The sequence below is a fragment of the Barbatula barbatula genome (assembly GCF_947034865.1).
Source record: "Barbatula barbatula genome assembly, chromosome: 10".
In the NCBI taxonomy this organism is placed as follows: domain Eukaryota; kingdom Metazoa; phylum Chordata; class Actinopteri; order Cypriniformes; family Nemacheilidae; genus Barbatula; species Barbatula barbatula.
Genome location: NC_136773.1, coordinates 14,047,649 through 14,072,714, shown reverse-complemented (window position 1 = coordinate 14,072,714; position 25,066 = coordinate 14,047,649). Strand labels below are relative to the sequence as shown.

Below are 25,066 nucleotides of genomic sequence, written 5' to 3'. Positions count from 1 at the left end.
AAACCTTGTTGTTTAAAGGGACACACCAGCTTAAATGCCCCAGTGGCTTAGTCAGATATGACTGTACAATGTAAAACTAACGGACTATGACGGCCGAGCAGGATTTGACAACAATAGCCCTGAGAGAACGCTTCTGCTGTTCAAATACTGGTGAATTCATGATGCCATCTGAGACATGTAGCGGCAGGTTGTACTTCACTGTTCCTGTTGTCTCACTTTCAAGTTCTCACATACTCTCTCTCTCTCTCTCTCTCTCTCTCACACACACACACACACACACCTTTTGACTTTGCCTCAGTCTTTTAATGAGCATCCAAATATGCCTTTTTATAATAACAAAATTATGTTTACAAGACAGCAAAGTTGTGGCCTACACATACAAAGATGGGAGAATCACATTAGACACGACATCTGAATCAACAGAAATAATTACAACATACATCAGTCACAGAGGGGAAAAAAAGAGCTTTTGTTCACAATTCACTGCTCCCTGAAGAGATGGACACTAGTGCATGTCCAATTGTTTTTTGTTCACATTTGTCAATACAAATTGATTTTCAATCTACAAAACATTTCTCCACACGAATATAGACTGGACCATAACAGTTCCCTACCAGACGATCATCATAAAAAACTGTAACAAAGCAAATGTTCCCTGTATAGATTTATAATATATCTGGACTCTCTCACACACAGACGCGCACGCACGCACGCACGCACACACACACACAAGTGCTCTCTTGGTGGGTCTACCATTCAACAGGTCAGTGCTGTAGTTGCCCACCCAATCTTTCATAAAAACAAGGCCTTTCAATCGCACAACCACAAAACATGCACAAAAAACACTAAAATGAACAGACGATTCATAGCATGTGTATGTGCTTGGGCATTAAAACAAATGTCTGTAAACAGACAAAAACCAGGCTCACAAAATACAACAAAATAAATGGAATGTGATCGCTTTTTGTGCGCTAGTGGCTATATAAACCAAAATGTGATTTTGGCGAAATATGGAGCAAAACGTCTGAACAAACTAAAATACATATTTACAAAATTTTAAGTAATTCCGCTTAACTAAATGGCAAAATGTTCTTTGACAGTGAAAATGTATTGCCACAGACCCAATCAGTCCTGTTTAACCCCCAGGATCACACAAACCGATAACATAGTTAAGAAAGCACAAATCTCAAGCTACCCTGTGATGAAAAATAGCACAGAAATCTGTATTACAAAGTCTGCTCTCATTGGTACACGACGTTTGACAATATAAATTTGTCTTAGATTTTTATAAAACATGAACCTTTAAGGCTCTGCGGTACAGTGCCACAACAGTGTAAACACACCATGTCCAGGTTATCAGTCTTGCTAATATTCCTGTATGATTGTCTTTTGAGACTTTAGGAATGTCAAATGACTCAAAAAGCATCTCCATATACTCTAGATGGAATCCTCTGTGTTCTCGATGTAGACGGAAGTGCTGATAGAAGTCTTAAAAATTGGTGAATGGGCCTTAGTTCCATGTTCATTAGTTCCTTGGATATTGCATGTCAGTATTAACCAATGTATATTAACCAATCTATAGGCACTTGTACTGCTTAATCTAAAATGTCTTGGTCAGTATAAGCAATGTGTCCTAGAGATCTGTTCACACTTTAGAATGCATATGCTAAGCTGTGGGCAAGATCTTCACACTTGGTAATTTTGGTCAAGTGCAGTAGAATAATTTTTTTATACCGTGGTTGTCCCCAGCGGTAGATTACTACCGGTTTCTTCGGAGGTAAGAGGTCCATCGAGATTAGCGCTGACCCCCATCTCAGAGTCCTCCTCTTTGAGCTTCTCACACACGTCCGCACTGGATTCTGTGACAGGGGCTCGTGACTGATCGCTGATGGAGTCTTCCTCCTTTTTTATGCCATAGTCGGCGAGCGGGCTCTGGGTGTAAGCCCCGGCACTAGCATGGGTGAGTCCGTGTACCTTCTTCAGATGTTTCTCCAACGTGGCATAAACTGTGAAGGGTACAGAGCACAGCTGGCACTGGAAGGGTGCGCGAGTGCCCCGGGCGCCGTGCGTCTTCATGTGTCGGGTAAGCTTACTGCTCTGCGCGCAGGCGTAGCTGCAGAGGCCACAGCGATATGGCCTTTCGCCGGTGTGGCTGCGCCGGTGCACCGTCAGGTTGCTGCTGTTACGGAAACACTTGCCACAAAACTCGCAAGCCTCTTCCTTTTTCTTCTTACCTCCTCCGCTGGTGACCTGCCGCCTCTCGTTCTCCCGTTGCCAATCCTGGACCAAATCCGCAGCCTCTACATCTCTGTCTGTTTCCCACTCGCCTTGAGGACGATCTTCTCGTTCTGGCCGCTTCGGTGTGCAGTTGCCACTGGCGATACCGCTCTCGCCGCTTCCACCTGTATCTCCGCTCTCCAGAGAGCCTTCCGAGAGGCTGCCGTAAGGAGAAGGCTGCTGAGGCTCGCCTTGACCTTCTTCATCCGCGTCTCGCTGAGGCTGGTAATATCGCAGCAGATTACGATCTGGAACCCTGGACTGCGAGGACATCAAGATGTGGTTGCTACCTCCTGGGTGCTTCCCTGCCTCTGTGCCAGCTCCCTGATGCCCTGAAATATCATTATCTCCCATTCCAGAAAGCTTTCTGTCTTCATCTGTATTGGCAGGGATGGAATCAGACATCTCTTGTCCAGCAGTGCGGCGATGGCTCCTCATGTGTCGTGCCAGTTCCCCACTCTGGGCGAAAGTGAGCTGGCAAACGCCGCAGTGGTAGGGTCTGTCGCAGGCGTGAGTGCGCCGGTGGGCGGACAGGCTGCGTAGAGACTGAAAGGCCTGTCCGCACACCTCGCATGAGAAGGCTGTGTGGGGTGATGGAGTGGAGAGAGGAAAAGGTGACGCAGCCGGTGGGGAGGGCGCCGGAGAGGGTACCACTCCTCCATTACCGCAGCTGACCTCTGCCAGGCGCTGCAAACACATGGAGAAGTTCATGCCCTGCAGGTCGCGAGCTCCTGGTGCTAGGGTGGAGCTGTGAAGCTTGTGAGGCCGGGATGGTCGCTGGGAGGATGGCTGGAACGCAGTGGCCAGAGCGGCGCCCAGGTGACGTGGATCCATAATGGCTGCTGGTTTTGATGGCTGTGCGATCCTGTCGTCTTCCACATGGTAGATGTTGAGGGAATGCGAGTTCTGAGCGTGCTGGAGGAGAGCCCATGCGTTGGAGAACATGCACTGACACACCTGGCAGGTGAAATTAGACGGTTCCTCTGTAGTGGAGAAAAACAGAAAGAGGAAGAAAGTGGGTTTAGAAGTCACACGCATAAACAGTGAAATAACTGAAAAAATACATACAGGACAGACTATCAAACATTACTTTCGAACATGATATAAAGTGTATAATGGATACTTCACCAAATTACAACTCAGTTCCATTCACTCACCCTCTAGTCATTTCAAACCTGTTTGAGGACGCAAAAGATGATATTGTGAAGAATGATGGTATGCATTTACTTCTATTGAATGGACACAAAACCAACGCAAGTCTATTGGTACTGCAGTTGATCGGTTACCAACATTGTTCAATACATCTTATTTTGTGTTCTGCAGAAGTAAGAAAGTCATACGGGTTTGAAATGACAAGAGGGTGAGTAAATGATGACAGAATTAGCATTTTTGGGCGAACTATTCCTTAAAATGCAATATGTAAACATGCACACAACCTGCGGTCAGCTGATTAAGGTTTTCCAAAGATTGTAAATTGTTACATTAAGAATATGATAATAACAAAACACAGAAAGTGTCATGATGTCTTCACTGTGTCAACATTAAATTGAAAAGGCAAGCAGAAAGAAAAGGCTTCAGGCGAAGGAGTTTGATCATTTACAGCAAACAGAACAGGTAAGACCACAAAATACATGAGAGCAGGGTAGGTACAGTCCATGGCTATATTCAGAACACAATATAAGTGTACTTCTTTCCGCAAACAGTGCTGTATATACTGCATTCGGCTTATACCCTTAGCACTCTGCAAGATTAAATATATACAAAAACGACTTTTGCATTGTATGTTAAACAGTTGTTATTTGATCTTGCCATGTTGATATCCAGATATTTTACATAGGAACCATCCATTCTGTGCACTGTATAGTGTTTACTTTGCTCTTTTTTGTATTTTTGTATTACTTTATAATTGTACTACTCCAGGTATTTGTACACGTAAGGAATGTGGCCTTAACCCTTCGGGTGTGCATTAACTATTGAATATTTGAACGGAATGGATTCAATTATTCTACTTAAACCACGGCTACCACACCACAGGACATTGCTCAAATGTTTAATTTCCATGTTTGTCATGTTGTCTTTTAAATGCTGTTGATGGTAGAACTACTTTCTTGCGCATCTCAATTCCAGCGTCTGCTAGAGCGAACGGACTCGCAAGCTTTAGTCACGAGGTGGGTGTGTGTGAGTGAGAGAGCGAGCAACTGTGCGCACACCTGCGTGTTTGCAGTAAAATGTGACAGAAAAGCCAGTGAAAATATTATTATTTATTCCTCTTATTGTTCGTTTTGCAACAGTAAAAAATAAATCACGCAAACTTTTGAAAGAGGAGGTCTATAAAAATATATTTGTTATCAGATATATTCAGCATGAAGAGGAAAACAAACCAGTAGGCTATCCGTGTTTATTAAATCATTTAGTTTTTCGATTTTAGTTTCTATAGTTTTTCTAGTTATTTTATTTATCCGATTTCATTTTATGTATTTCTATATTGTTTTTGAAATACTTTGCTGTTAATGTAAACGTGTGCACAGTTTCAATAAACAAAGTTTGAGATTATGGCCTGTTGTCTACGCTATAACCTTTCCATTATTAAAACCCATGGAACGTTTGTCAACCAATCAGATTGAAGCATTCAACAGCCATAGGAATAAATGAAAATAATTTGACTTTGAAATGTCAACGCTTTTGTTTCAAGATATTCAATGTTAAAAATGTAAAAGATCTGAGGAATTATATGTGGCCTAAAGAAATAAAGGCATGGTTAAGAATCCTTATGTTTTCCTTATGTCTTCATCACCAGCATCATACTCCTATACTGTCATGTGAAAAATGATGTAAATCAAGTTTATTGTCATGTTGTTAAATGATACTATTTTAAATAAATTGTGACGTTTTCGTGTCGTATGGTATTCTGAACATATTCCATGTGAAAACTTGCCACCGGCATGACCTACAGCTCCACCTCGTGTGAACAGGTTTTCCACATTTGTCTATTTTTTTCAAGCAAATAAAGTGTTAGAAAAGCTTGTCATAAATTTAACAGAGAATGCCCTGCAGGTGTTCCACTAATAATGAGTTGGTAATAGCTATCTCTCTCACCGGTTGAGTCAGAACCCAGAGGAAGGTGTGCTCACAGGACGGCCAGGTGACTAAAAAGAGTTTGACTGAGAAGGAAGCAAATGAGCACGGATGGCTTCCTTTAACAGCTCTGCTGGTATTTTTAAACGTGGTAAGCTTTGTCTCCATTTCTGAGAGCCACTCACCAATTAAGCAGCAAATTGCTAATTAGCAGAACGGGGCAAACGAAGGTTTTATGCAAATGAGTCCTGACTCAGCCTCCTTGATAAATGGGCCCTGTCTGCAAAGAAGATCCCGAAACTGGAAAATTAATTTCATTTTTTTCCATTCTCTTCCGACGGGTTCAAAGCAGAGTGCTATAAGCCTCTTTTACGTCTCCTCGAATCAAAATCCTTCTACGTTTTATTGGGAGGGGGGGAGAAGATTAAACAGAGCCTCTCCCATTCTCTTCTCTTTCACCCTGTGCCCAGAAAAGAACAAAAGTGAAGGAGAACAGCAGATCTTTGAGCCTCAGGGACGGAGGTTAACATGGACATGAAAAGATAGGTACGGCACAAACATGTTTAATTTGAGATCAAAAAGAAATAGCTGCACAGGTCATGAAAAACGACAGAAAAATCATCACCCCTGTGACTGCACCTCCCCCCCCCTTCCATACAACACTCTCTCTGCCTCCAAATCTCTCCCTCGGGTGCGAGGAGGGGCGGAGGGGCTTTTGTCTCAGGGTCTTGGAGTGTAACACAATACTCGGCCTGTCTCGCTCTCTTTCTTTCATTTTTCCCCTCACTCTTTTTTCTAAGGATTCCCATTTGGCCCAGGGTAGCAATTGCATATTAAGCAGAAGCAATAACTGCTAATTAAAAATGCAGATTGGCTGGGAGCGTTAACGAGCAGCAGGCAGAATCCTCTCTCTCTAGGGAACAGCGAGCAGGCGAGAAAGAGAGATAGAGAAAGAATAAAGAGAGTTGAAAAGAAGAGTAAAGAGAAAGCTGGCGGAAATCAAACAAAAAAGGTACTGATACATTGTATAAACCAATTCAACAATTCATTACGCTACTCTGCCCTACAAACATCTCGGTCTCTGTTACTTTCTCACCCACACGTATGCACGCATGTACACATGCTCCTGTCTGAAGGCTTGAGGGGTACAAATACAACAAACATAAAATGCCCGTCACAAATATTTAACCCTGTGTACACCTGTCCCACAGTTGGGAGAAAGGGACACTTTTTCCAACGGTTTGAGGTTACAAATATTACACCATTAAATTGATCTATTTGTTTGATACAATAATAACAATTAAATCGTTATTTTTATGCTATTTGCAATATATGAGACTCACATTTACATTTCATTTAAATGATCTATCTATCCGATCCCACTGCCACTTAATAAATTCGGTCAAACATGAACGTGTACTGAGCCTTGGGTCATCCGAGTGTCTTTGTTACACAGTCCTGAAAACCCTGTCCCGTCAATAAAAACAATGCACCATTTACTTACCCATGCATCTCATATTCAGTATTTACAGAAAAAAGAAGCAAGATTAAGTCTCTGAGCGGTTACTTATCTGACTCGATCCCTCTCAATCTTTGCTTTGATACCAACGATTGTTGACAGCGAGGAAGTAACACATTAATGTAGTTTGCACTCTCTCATCTTTCACAGGCTGACACCTTTATCAGCAACACACACCTTCACACACTAAAAAGTCGAGAGGGACTGAACACCAGAGAAGCGAGAGATGTGGACGCACGGAAGCAAAGCTTGCGGAGGAAGGAAGTTCAAACATGTGTACGTACAACGAGGGAACCATCGAAACAGTGAAAAAGGTGTGCGTTCAGTTGATAATGACCAATCGTAGCTAAAGTTGCTTGATGGATTGAATATTTTAAGTAAATACGCAGTGAAAACATGGGAGGTGACAAAAAGTTATTTTATAATGAAGCAATATTGTTTTGAAGCAATTGAGTTTTGAATTGATTTGACAACAACCAATGTTTACTTTAAAAATTAAATTACAGAAATATAAGACACATATAAAATATCATTAAAGGGCTGAGAATGATCAAGCTATGATTTTTAGATAGGCCGATGTGCACCTGGCAACTTTAATCAACATCCTGCACTTACAAACGTATAAATATTTGCTTTCTCAGGGATGGAGAAGCCTTGCAGGTTACACTTCAATAGTCAAGCCAAAGAAACACTAACACCTGCAGAGGCCAGTGAATCCCTTCGGGGCCGACGACTTCAACTGCAAACAGTGAAGTAGGTTTAAAAACTACTATTACACACACACACCCAACCCACCAACATCCTGTTCAACAGTCGAGCACATTTCCAAAATTCATAACATTCTTAACAGTACTTAAGGTTCATGACTGCAGGTCAACGAGAAGAGGTCATCTCTAGCTTTATTTTGAAGCGAGTGCCGAGAGACTGGGAGCAAAGCAATTCACAGAGGACTCGGAAAATAGCACACCAACACCTGCTATGACTGACAAGTGTGTTGGAATAATAAGGGGTTTGAGGAGAGCATGTTGCTTGTGTGTCGGTCTGAGCTCTGGGACTTGTGCAGTTGGGTGGCCTGACTGTGCTGTGTTTACCTGGCCACTTCACCTGAGAGACAGAGCCAAGGAGATGCTCAGGTGTGCTCAGGTGCGTTTTCCGTCGTCCCCAGGGGTGTGCGCATAAGTGTACGTTTGCTCGCGTGTGTAGCAGAACTGCCTATCCCTTCCACTCAATTAAACCTGGCGTCTCTAACTCTCAAACTCACCAAGGCCTCAGTGCCACAGCAACGGCGGTCTAATGAGCCGGACTGGGGGCGAGGTTGTTAACTGAGGGGACAGTTTCACAAAAAAAGACACTAATTAGCACCCTCAACTCACCAGCACTTTTCGCCTCCACCCTCACACCTTGCTCTTCCTTCCAAGTCCTGCCCGTCATTCGTCGGAGCTCTACGTATCCAGCCTCCACCGGAGGCCCCTGGCCGGACCGGACCGTCCGATTGGCTGGAGACTGAGGGGTGTGGCTATGAGGCGGAGCACTGGCACTGCCGCATCCACCCTGCTTGTGTTGGATGAAGGTGAGGATGTGGGCAAGTGGGAACGCTTGACCACACTGGCCGCAGGTCAACAGGTCACGACCTCCAATTTCAGCATGAGGGGTTGGCTCGGGTGACGGAGACGAGCTGGGGATGATCGCGGACACCGGAGGATCTGTGAGTGGATGGAATGTGAAAAAAATATCAACACGATGAAAAGCAAATGAAAAAAAACATCATTATCACTTTCCTCAAACAGCCCCAAGGAACTATTGAAATGACCCGACCGAGCAGCTTTGAAAGCCCCCGGCCGTCTTGTTTCTCACAAATGTGCTACTTTCAGTTCTCTGACTTGGTCTGTGTTAAACTGTCACCATCAGCAAAGCTCTGTCTGGTCAGCAGATGCTGACCACTTCCTGTGTCTCTGCCACTGAGGTCTGCTTTGCACAGGAAGCAGAGTGACGCAGCTCCGATGCACTTCGCCCATTAGAATGATACAGCAGGCACTTTGCACTGTATTCAACCTACCACAAGACTGTTGATCTAAACAAGGTGTCTTTCACACCAGTCATAACCGTTGCTCGTATGAGCAATGCAGTACTGTATGTAAATCTAGAAAGGTCTACTCTGCAATAAACAACGCAAACTTTAAGGGGATCCACTACATTCATTATATCCTTTTTATAGCTTTTTCAGAGCTGAGGCAGAGTTTCATATATAAATTGCTAACTATAATTTAAAGGTTTTGTCAATACACTCTCTTGTAAAAAATTTTTTAATGGAAGGCCACTTTAATTTTCTTTCTAACAGAGGAACTTGTCCTTTGGCCTTAGTGCTGCTTCAGTGGTCATGTCCTCAAACACACACATATACGCATACAGCCCGGACTCATCCACCTGCCCGGGCTGGCTGTCCATGCCGCTGCAGGTACAGACAATCTCGGGGAGGGCAGGATTTCAGTGGTGGTTACTCAAAAATGTCACCTTTCCTGTTTCAACAGCTCTGGTTGTTTGCGCCGACACGCAAAAGGCGCGGCAGCTGTTCACGCACACACACATTCGCGCACACACTCAGACTTGTGGTCAGGTAAAGCACGCACTGACCATAAAGACGAAAAAATCCTGTCATAATCAAAACAGCATTTCACTTGAAATATCCATACAGTAGATCTAACGCAGCGATTTCTAATAATAAATACAGATGAATTATTTTCATATATTAAAATGATTTGCAGCAATCTAAAAATAAAGTATTTACCGCAAAGGCAAAATAACAGTACGCGTACGAAATACCACACTTAACTGTGATCGGACTAAATACAGTTCGATGAGGTGAGAAAATAGACTACACAAAACAAAGATTATGCGAAGATGCAATAAGGAAGTGTAATGTTGCTTTAACTCAGTCTCAACGTTTAAGGAAACGCATAACGACAAATGACCCAAACAATGTATATGCTATACACTTATATATAAATGTGAGACAACGAAAAAAAATAGAAAAAAAACTGCTCCTCGCGGCAAATAAATAAATAACACGAGGTGGGTTGTAACTCCAATGTCAAGTTCCGTGCTCCCCGCAAACCACGTGAAAAGTGACTGATAACGCTGAATATCTGAGTATTGATCACGAACACATTTACATTGTCACTATCAAGTTCTGAATGACTTATTTATTGTTTTACTTTTGCGTCTTGTCGTTAAATGTGCCCAAAGTTTTGTATTAATTTAAAATTCATCTTACCTTCCATTACGCTCAGGTGTTGCGGTCTGCTGCCGAGTTTACGCCTGGACATAGCGGCAAATGCTGATTTTCGTAAACTACACCAGAACTAAAGCGACCCTAAAAATGTCATAAAACAGCAGTGATGTGTGACGACTGTCGTGTGCCCGTCAGTGTTCAAGTTCATACTGTCTGCTGGCCGTAGAGGAGGAGGGCACGAGGAACGCCTCCAGCCCTTCAGCCCGCCCCACATCCTCATCCTCTCCTTTCCTCTCTTATCGCTGACCTTATTAAACAACTCTGTTGTGCTTAGACGACATCATCAATGCTATTTTAAGTCATCAAAACTCTTAATCTTCGTTATCTCGCTGTCGTTTTGGAGGAATTATGTAAATAGTTGCTTTGATGGCGCGCAGCTGCTGCTTTGACACGCATAAAATGTGCTGGTTGAGGATGTGGGTAAAGAGGAAGTGGCTTTTATCGAGGTCGACTGAGACAGGTGCTTGGCTGTCCGGCTTATTTCGAAACCCAAAGTAACTGTCGTTTTACTTTCAGGCACTCGCTTCTCCAATGTGCACGGTGAGTGGGTGTGTACGAAGGGACTGTTAAAATTTGCGTTCGTGTTAAGTGGTTAAATTCCCATTCAATCTCATCGCGAGTGGAATCACGTGTATTTTCAAAAAGTTAAGTGCGCCATCTGGCGGCTATACCGCGCAGAGGCGACATCACGCCAGATATGGACTGACATAATATTATTAGTGAAATCCCAACGTTATTTTCGCGTAGATTAGATGTATTAAAATGTCTAATGCTGCAAAGATTCCTAGTAAAAGAAACAACCAACAGATCATTTGACATTTACCTCTTTAATTATTGAAAAAGATGAGGATTTAACATCAGCATGTTTTGTCAAGTGTTATCACAATCTTAACTGAAGGGATTATGTACAATGATGGGATAAGCATTTTGAATAGGACACAAGAAACATTTCCATTTTCATGTCAAAAAACGTCCACACAGGGCAGTTCCGTTATCTTCAAATACATGTTATTGAAGCATTCCTTTTCATGGCAACCCGGGTATGTTGTTGTTGTGAACTTTTGAGGTATAAAAGTGTGATCGAGCGTGATAATGCTAATTTACAGATTTTACCAATAGAAGAGAATCGATTTTTTTTTCATTGTTTTCCCAGATGGAAGAAAAGCCGGCATTAGTGAAATTAATTTAATTACCGGCAAGTTCCCCAAACTTAATATGGCCATCCTGATTACCCTTCATTCCTAGATCAGTTGTTTGACATTTCTCCCTCTGGTGCCGACTGATCACTTCATTACCGGTGATGAGGGCTTCTTGATCTTGAGCGGGATCTCCTGTTGAGGGAAAAAAAATAATCAAATGAGCTTGAAATCACAATGTCTAGATTAAATGGACAAATGTGGTGCCCTCGCAAGCTGTCCAGGATGTGAACAGGCATAGACTGGTTTCAGCATACCTTCTCGATGAGCTGTAGTCCCGACCTGTGGGGTGTTCAAGATTTATGATTAAAATCTTCTTTATGAAAATCATTAATATAAGTCTAATCATAATTCTTATTCATACTACAAATTCTGTTATAATATGGTTGCAATGTGCTTCACATCACTTCACATATAAGAGTTTTTAAGGATTGGTAGATTACAGTCGGTCCATTACTCTTTCACATTCCATCAGAAACTCACTGTATTTGGTGTTGGGGGAGGGCGAGTGACTCTGACGTCCATACTGCTTCTCCCACTCATCTCGCTCTTTCTCCCGGCGTTCCCGCTCCCTGCAAGACAAAACAATGACCAAACTATATCCTCTCCTTCATAAACAGAAGACATGTTCACGTGCATATACATGTTCAGACTTACTTTATGCGAATTTTCCGTGCCATTGCTCGTAAAACTCCTTCTCGTTCCTGTGACAGTAGGAAACTTGCGTTAAGAACTACACCATACAAAGCTTCTAACTGGAATGATCTTACACACACACAAACTTTTACCTGTCGCTTGTTCTCCTGTTGCTGGATCTTGGCCTGCGCTGCTCTTTTATCCGCCTTGGCTGAGGAAGGGTGAAACCATAAAGGTGAGGCAGGGTCTTTCTCAAAATACACAGACCATGTCTTGAAATGTGTGGTATAATAACATCTGTATATGCTATGATTTTGTGTATGTAATGTATATGTAATAAAGATTTTTTTTTTTAAATGTGTAAATATCAGTTAGTCTAGACCAGGTTGAGCATATGGTTCTTTAATGGCCGCATTAGTAACTTACATTGCTTGTTTAAGGCCTTCTGCATACGAAGCTTGAGCTTTTCCTGCGGGGTCATCTTGGGCTGCAACGGATACACCGACTTTAGAACAAGCAAAATTGCAAAGGTCAGGTAACTGCACAATAATTGAGAAAAACAAATCATTACTTGGTTCATAGATAAGTGATTATAAACCCCATACAAATACTTTACAGTATTTCTCAATGTAAATAGCAAAAGGTGGTCATTTTTCCCAGCAACGGCTGTCTTTTTTTGTCTTTTGTTTATTTGTGAGCATTTGTGGATGTAGGTAGGGGGCAAGGTGTGAAGAGGCAAATGAGGGTAGCCATTTAGTCACAGTCAACAGCACAGAACAGTACAAAACGATGTTGTCTATTTCCACATCAGGTACAACTTTTGTAGAACAGTAACAAAATGTCAGGAGCTGTAGCCATTTCGTGCCACTTGTCATTGTGGTTAGCTGTTCAACCTACACGGACATTGTGCATTGACTTATGCAGGTGTGTTTGTGTGTGATTGAAGTGGCTCTGCCTGTCTTGACAAGCCCGGAGCAGAAGCAACACCTGAGCTCTTTAACTGCTTCGCCAACCTTATAAGAACCATAACACCTTTGTAGTTTTCCCTTTCATCATCTTACGTTCATTCACAAAGTGGCATTGCAGACAATACTGATAAGATGAAAAGTAAATATATATAGCCTCATATATATAGTTCTTCTGTAAACAGCACATAGAAGGTAATTTAAGGATAAAGGGGTATTTTACTCTCTTCCTGTTTATTACCAATAGGGCACATAAGGTTATTCAGGTGAGTTCAAAAACCCACGGAGAGCTGATGACCTAATCAAAACACGAGATCGGGGTTCTTTGTGGAGCCAGAAGTGTGCAAAAGATGGGCAAGAGCCCTGGCCTGATTGTTAACTGCATCAGCCTGTCAGGGGTGAGGGAGGCGGAGTCTTTAGAAACAAATTTGAGATATATCAAATTCTTACTGACTTTGGCAGCTCCAGTCTCTTTACCACCCGGAGGTTCAGATCTAAGAGAGAAAGAGAACGTTCGTCACTCTTCTACAGACTATTCTATAGTCTGAAGCAGGCAGATGTGTTTTCAGTTGGGCTCTAACTTACTTTTTCAGCTTGTCAGCAGGAGCAGAGGCAGGCAGAGCACAACGGGAGGAAGGGGAGGAGCTACGGCTTGCAGCAGGTGAGCGGGAGGGGCTTTGACTGACACTGCCGCCCCTCCTGTAGGCAGAGCTGCGACTCCTTCGCTGGCAACGATCACCTGACTGCGAGCGTGAGCGAGATCTGTGGGACAGAGTTAAACATCTTTCATGGTTTCATGCAAAATCTAAAACTCAATTTTCTAAATTATTTTTGAGTTTGTAACTATTTTTGTAACGGTCCTACCTTGTTCGTCTGCGACCTGTGTAGCGCCTCCCTCTATCCCTGTCTCTATCTCTTTCCCTGTTTCTATCTCTACCCCTGTCCCGATCTGTGGAACGGGACCGTGTCCTGTCATATCGTCTCCTCGAGCTTCCTCCTCCACTGCGATGCCGTGAACGTGACTCAGACCGCCGACGGGACCGTGATCGAGAACGTGAATAGCGGCTGTCCCGTTCCCTGCCCCCACGAGAACGCCTACTTCTACGGGAACGTGAGGATGAGCGAGAGGAACGGCGTGAGGAGGAGCGGGAAGAATAGGAGGAGTGACTGGAGGATGAGCGTCTTCGGCTGAAAAACAAAAAAAATGTGCTGTTATAATGGGGAACCAACAAAAAAAATATTTCAGACTTAAACATAACATAAACTCCGAGTTTGATTAGTGCTCAACTGTTTCAATAGATGTCATCTATCATTCTGAGGCTGAACGTGCAGCATTCCGTTATCATAGCCAAACATGTTTATAAATAAATAAATAAATAGAGAATTCAGCCAATCAGAAGGCAGAAAGTAGAAAGGGGAAGTTACCGACCGGGGGCCCCTGCTATGACCTGCGGTGGTGGAGGAGGTGTGGCTTGATGCCGCTGCAGGCAGGGCTTGTGCAGGTGCTGCTCCCTCCTCATCACTACCACCAAAGCTAGTGATAAAGGTGATTTTTTCATTGCCTGGGGATCGGGATCGAGAATGGGACTCTGAACTTGAGTCTGACTGTGGCCTGGGAAGTGAAATAAGAAAAAAAAGGAAGTTATTTGACTACATGATAAAACTATACATTTAAGTGGTATTATGTTGCAAAACATCAGACCATTAAATACACCTACCTCTTGTAAGGGTCGTATGTGGGACTGTCTCTTCGAGCATAGCTGAACATTCAATCAAAACATACATATACATAATTAAAAAATGTATCAAACAATACCTTCTTATCCAGTGTAACATACAATTTTAAGGATGATGTTGAATCATATCTTAAAAGGGTTCAGGCTAGTGGAAAGCTAGTAAAAGAGAGGTGTGGAAACATTGCATTTCGGTGCAATTTTGTCAATAGAAAAACTTGTGTGGTAGCTGTTGTTTGCCGGGGTTACCTGGGTGGGCTGATCTGTCTGCCTTTCATATACTTCTCTCTAAACTCTCGCCGCTGTCTGCGAGACCGCCGGCCCTGATGCACAAGAAAACAGTAACAGTAAAAATGATAACAAATGCAAAGTCTTAAATGAGAGGGAGGGCAAACAGCAAAAATGTTTGAATGTCCTTACGGAGTACATGGCCTTTTCTGCCTCTAGAGCTTTAGCATGTTTAATAGCCTCCACTTCCTCCTTGTCCTTCCTCAACATCCTGCCACCAGGAAAGATCAGTTTTTAACTACATACATTTAGAATAATTAAAAGATCATTACTGTGATCTCATTAGGAAGATGAAAGGGTGGTCAAATGGTTATTCTTCTCTGATCAGATGAAGAATGGGTGAACGAACCCAACAAAATCCCCCTCTGCCATGCCATAAGTGGTGGCCATCTTGTTAATCTCAGTGACCTGTTCTGGGTTCAGTTCATCTACATCCACCTCAACATCTACAACATGAAAAAGCATTTACAGACACATTAAAAGGATGACACTTCCTAAATTTAACAAGCCAAGCTTAAATGGAAGTGTATGGTGTATGAAGGACGAACCGATGTCAGGGATGACCTCGTCTTCCTCAGAGTCGCTGTTTTCGGAATCATCCTCGTCTTCATTCTCTGCCTTCGCATCTGGTTCTGTCACTGTGCTGTCCTCATATGTATAGCCGATCTGTGCTTTCTTCTCAGCAAGTCTAACAGAAAGAAACAAAATCTGATTCTTCAAACTGAATTTGCTTTCAGACACATATTAACCGAACATAGATAGTTAAGAACTTCAAAAATCAAAAATGTATAAATAATTTCATACTTTTTCTTTTCATCCTCATTTGGTTTCGACAAGCCACCATAGAGCTCATCCACATATATCTGGTACAAGCACTGCTCCTCGGAGACTACAAAATGACAAGAACATCATTAAAGTGGAATAAGTCATCAATATGCGTAGTCCAATGATTTAGGATTAGTAACCATTGTCTAGTAAACATCACAGAAGTAAAAATGTATTTAATGCGCTGAAATTCAAAGATGACTTACTGTTTGCAAAGTCATTCTGCACCAGTCCTCTATAGCGCTCATAATTGCACTTCCTCTCTTCAGATTCCTGCTCTGGGGTGCTAGAACATAAATAATAAACACAAAATGACAAAGCACCAACCAGTTCAGCACACCTTTTAAAACATATGCTATCTCAGCATATTCCAGGGAAATGGTTTTCTTCTCAAACATAACAGGTGCATTCAGACCAGAACGAACTCACGTTGTGTTCAGGAGAGGCGGTGTATAAGTTGGGATGTAGTCCAGGTGAGCCCTGACATCAAATCTATCAATCATGTTGTTGGTATCTCCTTGCCAAGGCATCCTGTAAGGAAATTCACTAATGGTTAACACCACATATGACATAATAAACATACTGGTATGTGTTAATGACCTTAAAAACACTATACAAATAAACTTGACTATAGGATTAAGTTTCCTTTTATAAGTGGTTATGCACATTGTTGTGAAATCTATAAACAAAATTTTGTACAAATAAACTACTTTTGCTTCATAAGCATATACTTATGTGTATACTAGAGACATACATGTTTATGGGGCTCTCAGCTGCCAGGGCTACCGCTGAATCTAGGTGGATTTTGTACGCCCGACCATGCACCTGCAGGAACTGGGCTGGATCTTTTTTCTAAAAAATAAAAAAGATTTTTGTGAGCCGTTTAAAAGCAATTCATCTGTCTTTAGAAAACATTATGTTAAAGTGGTAGAGGGTTTAAAGGGGAGTTTTTGATTACAATTTTTTCATAGTACTCTCTGCGTCGCTCCCCACGACGCTTGTAGTCCACCATCATCCCGCGGAGCTTGCGCTCATGTTTGCGGGCCTCCTGCCACATGACAGCTCCGCTTGGGGTTGGGCCGCGTCGGGGCAGGGCTGCTGCAAGAGACAGGGACTCAATTCAACCAAACACATTCGGTAGCAATATAACACACAGAAATCTCAAAACATCACAATTGATACAAGGTATATTGTAACTGCATTAATGCAATATGCATTTTTTGCTAATTTAAGATAATATTAGATTAAATGACATGATCTGTATAGGTTCCTCTGTGCATAACTACCTGCATAATCATTTGTAATAGGAAAAGTTTTGACACTGGTGTTAAGGATGTTAAAATACATCCCAAGCAGCTACATTATCCCATGCAAATGGTTTTAATGACAGAAGAGTATACATTAAAAGATTATGAAGCCACATGCTCATTTAGCTTGTATTAACTCTTCATTTGCAACACGATTACACAGCAGACGGAAAATAACTCCGCATCAACCTTATTGAACTTTGTTGACACGATTAAGTTCCTTGCAAGACAGGGAATCTAAAATATATTTCTAAAGTATCTGGTAAACTCATCAAATGACAATGATGGTTATGTTGAGTCTTTACATCGCAAAACAAACTTTTGTATCATTAAATGAAGTCACAGAGACGCAATGTTAGTAGACAGGTGGCTGCAGTCTCTAAAGCTAACTAACTTAGTCATAAACATTCGTCTTTCTGTCAGTGATTCATACAGTATTAATGGACCCATATTAATCAACGATTCGGCTCGTCTCTGCGTAATTTACACGAGCACACATATTCTACGTATGCTTTACAAAAATAGGCTATTGTATACATATAACAACACAGGAACACTCACATGCTAACGTTAGCATGCTAGCTAGATAGCTAGCTACATGTCACATAAAGCGCTACCTAACAGTAAAAACGAAGCAAGGAAATTGTTAAGGCAGACATTTTATGATTTCAATGACCGAATGAATTACCTGTTTACGTATACAACAACTACAATATTTGTGTTTTCTTATTGGAAAGAGACACACGTCCGTCCTTGCGTGGAAAAGGCCGCGTATACATACAAACGCACACGCCTCCCAGCGCACGCGCTACCTGAATAACAGCAACAGCAACAGCAGGGGGCGCTGATGAAGTCACACGCACTGGATGATTTAAACCCATCTACAGGGGGAGCACTTTGACTAAAATACATTGCAAAGGGTGAATGGTGTCACGGTCCGATATCGCGGTAAAGTTAGTTTGATGTTGAGCCCAAACTAACTCGGATAGACCTTTACGTTGCACAAGGCTTAATTTCTATAAAAAAGCGATATATAAATTCATCATTATTCCCTATAAGGCACAAGGCTTTTCCTGATTATGAAAACGATATTTTTATATACGATATACTGATTCCTTTTTTTATGTTTTACACACTGTACCTATTTCAATTCATTAAACTCCATCACCGTTTCAGATAAAGGTATCAAGCCAACTGTGACAAATTCAGAATATTATTTCCTACAATTGCGGTTTCCCGGACAGGGATTAGTTTAAACCAGGACTTAGTTTAATTAGATAATGCAAGTAGTTTTAACGAACATGCCATACTAAAAAACATTACCTATGTTCATTTCTAGACAACACAAAGGAACTGATGTATTTAAAGATATGCTGGTGAAAGTCTTTTTCAGATTGGACAGCTCTTACATTTATTTCAGTATCACCACTGTCCAGGAAACCATCCCATAATGTTTATTAATTTGTTGAAATACAAACTAACAATCAAAAAGCAATAATCCAACAGCGTAACCATGAGATGCTGCTCAGAATTGAGCCCATACAAAACTTGGCCATGAGTGAATGAACAAACCAAGCAGGCATATGACAGAAGCAAGACACAGGTGACCATAATTAAGCTAAATGAGGCCCTGGTAAGGATTGTGGGATTTGTAGTCAAGAGTAAATATATGTCTGGGGAAGTTTTGTTTTCCTTGCATTTTATTTCCTTTATTGCCTGATTATTACACTGAATATCTGAATCTATATTGCACAATTAATGGTTTAGTACTGTATATCGAAATATCAGTTTCATAATCTGTGCATCAGAGGGAATAATGCTCTGTTACAGTTGGTTTGATACCTTTATCTGAAACGGTGTCAGAGTACAGTGTGTTAAACACATAAAAAAGGAATCAGTATACTATATATTAAAATATCAGTTTCATAATCAGAAAAACAAGCCTTGTGAATCATAGGGAATAATGCTCTGTTACAGTTGGTTTGATACCTTTATCTCAAATGCTGTTGTCGTTTAATGGATTTATGTCATTACACACATTCAAAGTTGTACAATTAATATAAAATACATACAATTCCAATTCCTAAAAACAGAGCCTTGTGCATTAACAGGCATGTTTTTCTGAACATTTAAGTACTGTTTTTCTAGACTAATGTCACGTAGTTAAATTGTTTAATACATTTTCATGATCCATATATATTTAGTTTTTTCTTCTTGAAATTAAGCCTTGTGCAAAGTAAAGGGCCTATATTTATGTCTAACCTCAAGAGCTTAATTGGTATGAAACCAGAATGTCTAACTAACTTTACCGCGGTCACCGCACATGTAGGAGTTAGAGACAAAGTATGGGCTGTGCATCACCTCGATCATTCGGAAATAATATATGTAATGGAACTCTTTTAATGTCACTAAATCCAGACGTTACTTCCGAATTATCAAATATCGGAGAACAGGAACTTGAGTTGTTACAAGGTTTTGCAAACCCGTAAAGACTGGGCCTACAAACTATTCAAATAATTAGTTAGTTTATTGAAATGCCTTCCTTCCAAAGGTAGAACCAATATTTTTTAGAATGGAAACATTCTTTGATAACTGATCATTGTTTAATTTCAAGAAGTGAGAAATCGAAAATAAAAATGAAGACACATTCGTGTTTGGGAAAAAATATATATGTTCATCACAGGCCATTTGTGGAGTCTTTGAGCACAACAAACACATTTGCTCTTCACAAAATGTTTTATTCTTAAACTTAACTCAGTAAACTCTTGGCAAATTCTCAGTTGAGTTTCAATCAAGGACCCAAAATGAGACGAAAATGTGTGCAAGCCAATCAACGTACTCTTCATTACTTTACCCAAAACAAACTGATTCTAATAATTTCTATACACGGTTAAGGTTTCAACGGACGCACACAAAGTTAACTTCCGGTCTTTGTTTGGTTATAATATGAGACTATATTTTATTTTACATTAAGACTACAGTTGTTGATTCTTTGAGGAGGTCTAGAGGCTAAGTTTGGGCAACATAAAGTTTGTTTATTTTGTTGCCACTGAAACTGTATGTATAACACTCAAAGCCATCAAATAAATCATAATACATTTGCATACAACAACCAATATCACAACCAAATATACAATAAAACAAACAAAATGAGCCTCAAACAATTTACAAAACAATCAAAACAGGAGAATTTTGGAGACAAATGTTTGTGATGGAAGTATATTCAAATTCACACTATAAAGCCCCACAGTCGTTGTGTTTATTATGAAAAGTTTATGAGAAAGGGTGGTGTGGGTAAAACCCTGTCAGAGCTGTAAATGGGGCAAGCTTTAAAATCACAAGGCCAGTCTCTCCAGAGATAACGCAGAGCAGCCGGCTTGATGGGACACTGTTTTATAGGCATCAGAATATAATTAGTGCCCAGTTTTTCCATGGGGACTGGAATCCACTGAGAGTCTTCTGAACACGTCTGATTCACAGGGCAGCAGATCTGCAGCAATACATAAATAAATCAAAAGCAATATATTATCAGCTCATCACGTTTTCACTTCCATCTTAAATCCAGGAGATTTGTTTGCATGACAATGGTGAACAAATAGTGATCATAAACCATGCTCACTGTACCTCAAACGCATTTTCAGACTGGGTGGCAGAAAGTTTCTGGTTGAAAGTGATTTTAAGAGAAGACTGGTCAATTTGGGCTAAAACCGGATACGGTCCCTGGAAAGACACATTCTTTTCACCATAGGCGACAGCTCTCGCCCCTAGCACAAGTCTGTGCGCCACATCCTGTTTAAACCGTGGGTGAATGCTACAGTAAACCACACCAAAAATAAAAACGTAAGATAACGTAGTTCAGCACTATGCATTTCCTATTAAACAGCAGTTTAAATACTTATTTATTCTCACCTGCCCCAGGGAGATTTTCCATCAGGTAAGTCAATAGCAACAGCCATAAAAGTGTTCTTCATGCGTTTATTAGGAGCAAATCCATAATCGGCTGTCTGATGCCAGCGTATTTCTCGGAATCCATCTTGCGAACTCTTTTTCTCCCATGTGCTTAGCTAAGAGAGATGAAATGATTGCAATCCAGCGTAACTACATTCTACAAGATAGGTCAAAAGTTTTGTTTAACTAACAACTTCACTTCTGGCTAGTCAAGAGCACCTGTACAAATCCAAATGGGAAGTCTATTGCTGTTTGACCCTCTGAGCCTTGATGGAAAGCCATCCTCCAGTCATCAATCATGGCAGGGAAAGAGCAGTTGTATTTATCTCTGTTGTAGCCTGAATTGGCCTCACCTGGAATAATAAGCAGTAAACATATAGCGCAGCGCGTCTTTGCACATCTTGATGCAATACAGGATAATAATTGTCCCTCAGAGATATTACCTTGGTACCATAGGGCTCCTTTTATGGTCATGTTAAGTAGTGGATGGATCATTGCATTCCACAATACAGAATGGTTCCATTCTGCTGAGTATGCAACGTTCTCCCAAAAGTTACTCTGCACAGCTGGATTACTATGGAAAACACTGGAGTGCATTTTCGAAGTATAGGTTATTCAAGTCAACTTAAATTACTGCTCAAAACTTAAATTTACAATGCATCTATATGTTTCAGAATTTGTTACATGCTCTGGAAATGCACCTGCTCGTGGAGCTCTTCAATCCACACTTGTCAAGTGCCCTTGGGGCTGACCAGGCCTCCACAGGTGTTCCTCCCCAACACGACTCTACTAACCCTATAGGATAATTCAGTGTCTGGTAGAGGTAGCGGCCAAAGAGCCAGCACACAGCAGAATAATGGGTGAAAGGCTTTTCACCAAGCAATTCTAGAAAGATAAACAGAAAAGACAAAGAAGACATGGCTGCTTTTTATTTTTAGGTATATGAGGAATGTTGCTTCTCTTATTAAGAGTATTTTACTCTTACAAACTATACAAAAGTATGTTTTTATTAGCAAATCATCCACATTTAAGTTAAACAAATAAATACCAACTGTCGGATAGGTGAAAGCCTGTGTTTTAAATTGCACTTTACTTTATATAGATTTGCATTCATACTTGCTGTTGGTCGGGACCAGGGAACTTCAACTCCTGCTAGATCATCCAGCTCCACTCTGCTCTGCTCCAAGGCAGCTTGAAAGATCCTCACATTCGGGAACTTAGAGGCCATGGCCAGTTCCTCTGTTGCATTATATACCTGTTAAAAAACACGCACATAATTTATGTCTATGCATTGCATACCAATCAAAACCAATGGAATAAACACACCAAACTTTTTAGGAAGAAACATACTTGTCCAACTGTGAATGCCATGTTACTCTGTCCACCACATAACCAGATATCTCCAAATAGCACATCTGTGAGCATGATGGAACTGTTAGTGGTAGTCTGGGATATAATCAGGTTATAAGGACCACCAGCATCCACGGGACTGAGAGTTATACGCCAAATACCTGTGTTGCAGGTGGGAAAATATTTTAGTGAAGAATAAGGATTTTTTGCGTTAACAAGTTAATTAATTTAATTGAGTAAATAAATTATATGCTAATGTAGTGGAACTCAAAAGTAGAAAATAGACCATGGTGGACATTCCAAACAAAGCTGTGTTGTAAGATTTTAAATTTAATATATTTGGTACAACATAAAAGGATGTAAACGTAAAGATTGGCAGACGCTTCATTTCTGGATAAAATATTTCCAATACTGATAATTATGCAAGCATGCAGAGTAGGAAAAGAAGGAAATGACTCATTTCATAGAGAAACTCATTTTATCACCAGCAAATTTAAATATAAAAGAAAATAAGGTTTCCGTTATTTAAATGAAAATAACACTAGAACTTTTAAAACTATTATGACCAGCATGTATACCTATTTAATGCACGTTTTATGAATAAGGGTAACAAAACAATTTGATTATATTGTTGAATGAAAATTTAACGTTTTTGCAATCAGTGAATTAGATCTGAATTGTACTCATTATGACTGATGATAATTATAGATTTGACAAAAATATAAAGGATTCAAGCATAACTGGAACTGTCACCTTTACACTTACTGTGGAGGAAGCAATATTTCAGGTGACGATCATGTGATCTGCACAAGCATTGAATACTTTACCGTCGACAACATGCGCGGAGTTTGCATTAACATTGTGTGATCCAGACAATGACAGCTCAATGTCGGCTCCCGTCTCTCCATATCCCCACACGACTGCTCGAGCTGGGGCTTTCTGCAGGACCATGTGACTCCCATAATATGAAGCGAACCGCAACTTCTCTGCCGGGAATTTAAGGAAATGAACTTGAACAAAAACCCGTTTTGAAAAAACTTTTTCAATAAACCGTAAAACAAACGAAAGAGTTTATTTTGGTTTTAAATCGTTACTCACCTGCTGATGAAACAGTGGTTAAAGCGCTCAGCACGAGCCAAACTATCACAGGTGTCAACATTGCTGAAAATAGTCAGAACGAGGAAGCGAGTGAGCTCAATTACGTCACGCATAGTAGGCGGAGCCTCAAGCTACATCGCAAACGTCCACAAATGCTTTTCGATTCGATTTACAACCGACCTACTAATTTACAAAGCTAGACTTTCTCAGTAAAACTTAATATTTCCGTTAATACTGAATCAAATATGAATTTGACATTTACATAATTCACATTATAGGCCTATTGTCACATTTTCATAGAACATACCTACTGTAGAATATTTTCATAGTCCATGCCCACTGTATAATATTTTCCTAATATTGTATTCTGTATTTATTCACTGTATATCCTGCACTTGCTAATTGCACTTCTGGTTAGACCTAAACTACATTTCGTTACACTGTAACTTGTATATGTGTAATGACAATAAAGTTGAATCTAAAAAAATCTAATCTACACAATGTTCACAACATATTATTTACTTTAATTAAACTATGATCAACATTAACACTACAGTAACATTATTTTAATAAAGGGATGTGGAACATAATAAGAGTTTGGTTCCAAAATGAGATAACTCTGTTTAATTTTTCTTTTGATGATTTATTTTGTTATCATGTTTTTATTGTGTTTTATTGTGTTATTATGGTTTAAATCAAAACAAATCAAGTGCAGTTTGATTGATATTAATTGGAATGCACGATAAAAAAAGGTTCAGGTTATCTCATTTTGGAACCAAACTCTTCATATATGAATATTCAGAAAATGAATCTCGTGTCTAATTGACTTCGCAATGGACTTACGCAAGTGCTACAGCAATAACACATCCAATCAGGCTGTGTCAATAGATGCAGACACCATGGACCACTTCATCATCTCTACATACATTTCAGTAAACATGACATGCCATCAGTCTAATTGCATCCTGGCAGAGGCCAATTGACTGCCAAGCTTCACAACATCATTACAACTGATGGGATGGCGTTCAGATAAAACCACTGCACATGACTAATCAGCGAACGGGCAGAGAATGTTTTGATCAATCAGCAAGTTAAAACCCAGCAGGGAAGAGACGAAGGAACAGGGGGTTTAAATGGTCAACAAAGTCATTACTGGATAATTAGGTCATTAGAGGAAATAAAAGCTCATTGGAAATTCAGATGCTTTTATGTTAAATTAAAATAGTGTGATTGGGGTTTAAGTTAATGGAAATGTTTTGCACGTTATCTTGCTTTAGAAGGGGACCATTTGCTCAGGGTCCACTGGTCTTGTAAATTGTAAAAAGAAAAAAGGTGCTTTCAACTCCCATCCTGCCTTTCTTAATCAAAACATTTTATGTTCTTGGAGTTATCTTTAGTAATGTTGTCAAGAAAACATGCAGCTTGTCTTAGTTGTATAATTAAAATAACACTTAATCTTTATAAATATTTTTCTTTGGAGAATTGTTATTCAAAGTAAACAGCATACAAAACAGAAACCCCTTCAAACTTATACCATCTCTCTCTTGTGATGTCAACTTG

The 25,066-nt window shown here is 40.5% G+C and overlaps 3 protein-coding genes across 6 annotated transcripts; all 3 read right to left on the bottom strand.

Moving 5' to 3' along the window:
- Positions 1-282: 282 nt before the first annotated feature.
- On the bottom strand, positions 283-10,702 carry znf296 (zinc finger protein 296). The gene is made up of 3 exons (XM_079465773.1): positions 10,143-10,702; positions 8,245-8,574; positions 283-3,260 (listed from the first exon to the last, which is right to left on the bottom strand). Exons 1-3 carry the CDS (start codon positions 10,192-10,194, stop codon positions 1,729-1,731), a joined length of 1,914 nt encoding a protein of 637 aa, XP_079321899.1. The 5' UTR covers positions 10,195-10,702; the 3' UTR covers positions 283-1,728.
- Positions 10,703-10,969: 267 nt separating this feature from the next.
- Positions 10,970-17,935, bottom strand: clasrp (CLK4-associating serine/arginine rich protein). Of its 4 annotated transcripts, none has more exons than XR_013787251.1 (21): positions 17,799-17,924; positions 16,762-16,901; positions 16,558-16,655; positions 16,233-16,334; positions 16,010-16,089; positions 15,783-15,867; positions 15,527-15,666; positions 15,328-15,424; positions 15,111-15,189; positions 14,940-15,013; positions 14,676-14,717; positions 14,387-14,569; positions 13,822-14,145; positions 13,543-13,719; positions 13,408-13,451; positions 12,419-12,497; positions 12,145-12,203; positions 12,014-12,060; positions 11,840-11,928; positions 11,614-11,638; positions 10,970-11,491 (listed from the first exon to the last, which is right to left on the bottom strand). XR_013787251.1 is itself a non-coding variant. In XM_079466524.1 (21 exons), exons 2-21 carry the CDS (start codon positions 16,858-16,860, stop codon positions 11,452-11,454), a joined length of 1,959 nt encoding a protein of 652 aa, XP_079322650.1. In that variant the 5' UTR covers positions 16,861-16,901; positions 17,799-17,935; the 3' UTR covers positions 10,970-11,451. The 4 variants fall into 4 exon arrangements, 2 of the variants coding, with proteins under 2 accessions (XP_079322650.1, XP_079322651.1); XR_013787252.1 differs by having other exon boundaries at positions 12,419-12,479; XM_079466524.1 differs by having other exon boundaries at positions 13,412-13,451; positions 17,799-17,935.
- A 1,685-nt stretch (positions 17,936-19,620) lies between these two features.
- siae (sialic acid acetylesterase) lies at positions 19,621-23,598 on the bottom strand. The gene is made up of 10 exons (XM_079466315.1): positions 23,507-23,598; positions 23,236-23,394; positions 22,409-22,569; positions 22,175-22,313; positions 21,760-21,943; positions 21,502-21,644; positions 21,278-21,411; positions 21,020-21,174; positions 20,735-20,921; positions 19,621-20,600 (listed from the first exon to the last, which is right to left on the bottom strand). The coding sequence occupies exons 1-10, from the start codon at positions 23,565-23,567 to the stop codon at positions 20,373-20,375; spliced, it is 1,551 nt and encodes a 516-aa protein (XP_079322441.1). The 5' UTR covers positions 23,568-23,598; the 3' UTR covers positions 19,621-20,372.
- Positions 23,599-25,066: the final 1,468 nt, after the last annotated feature.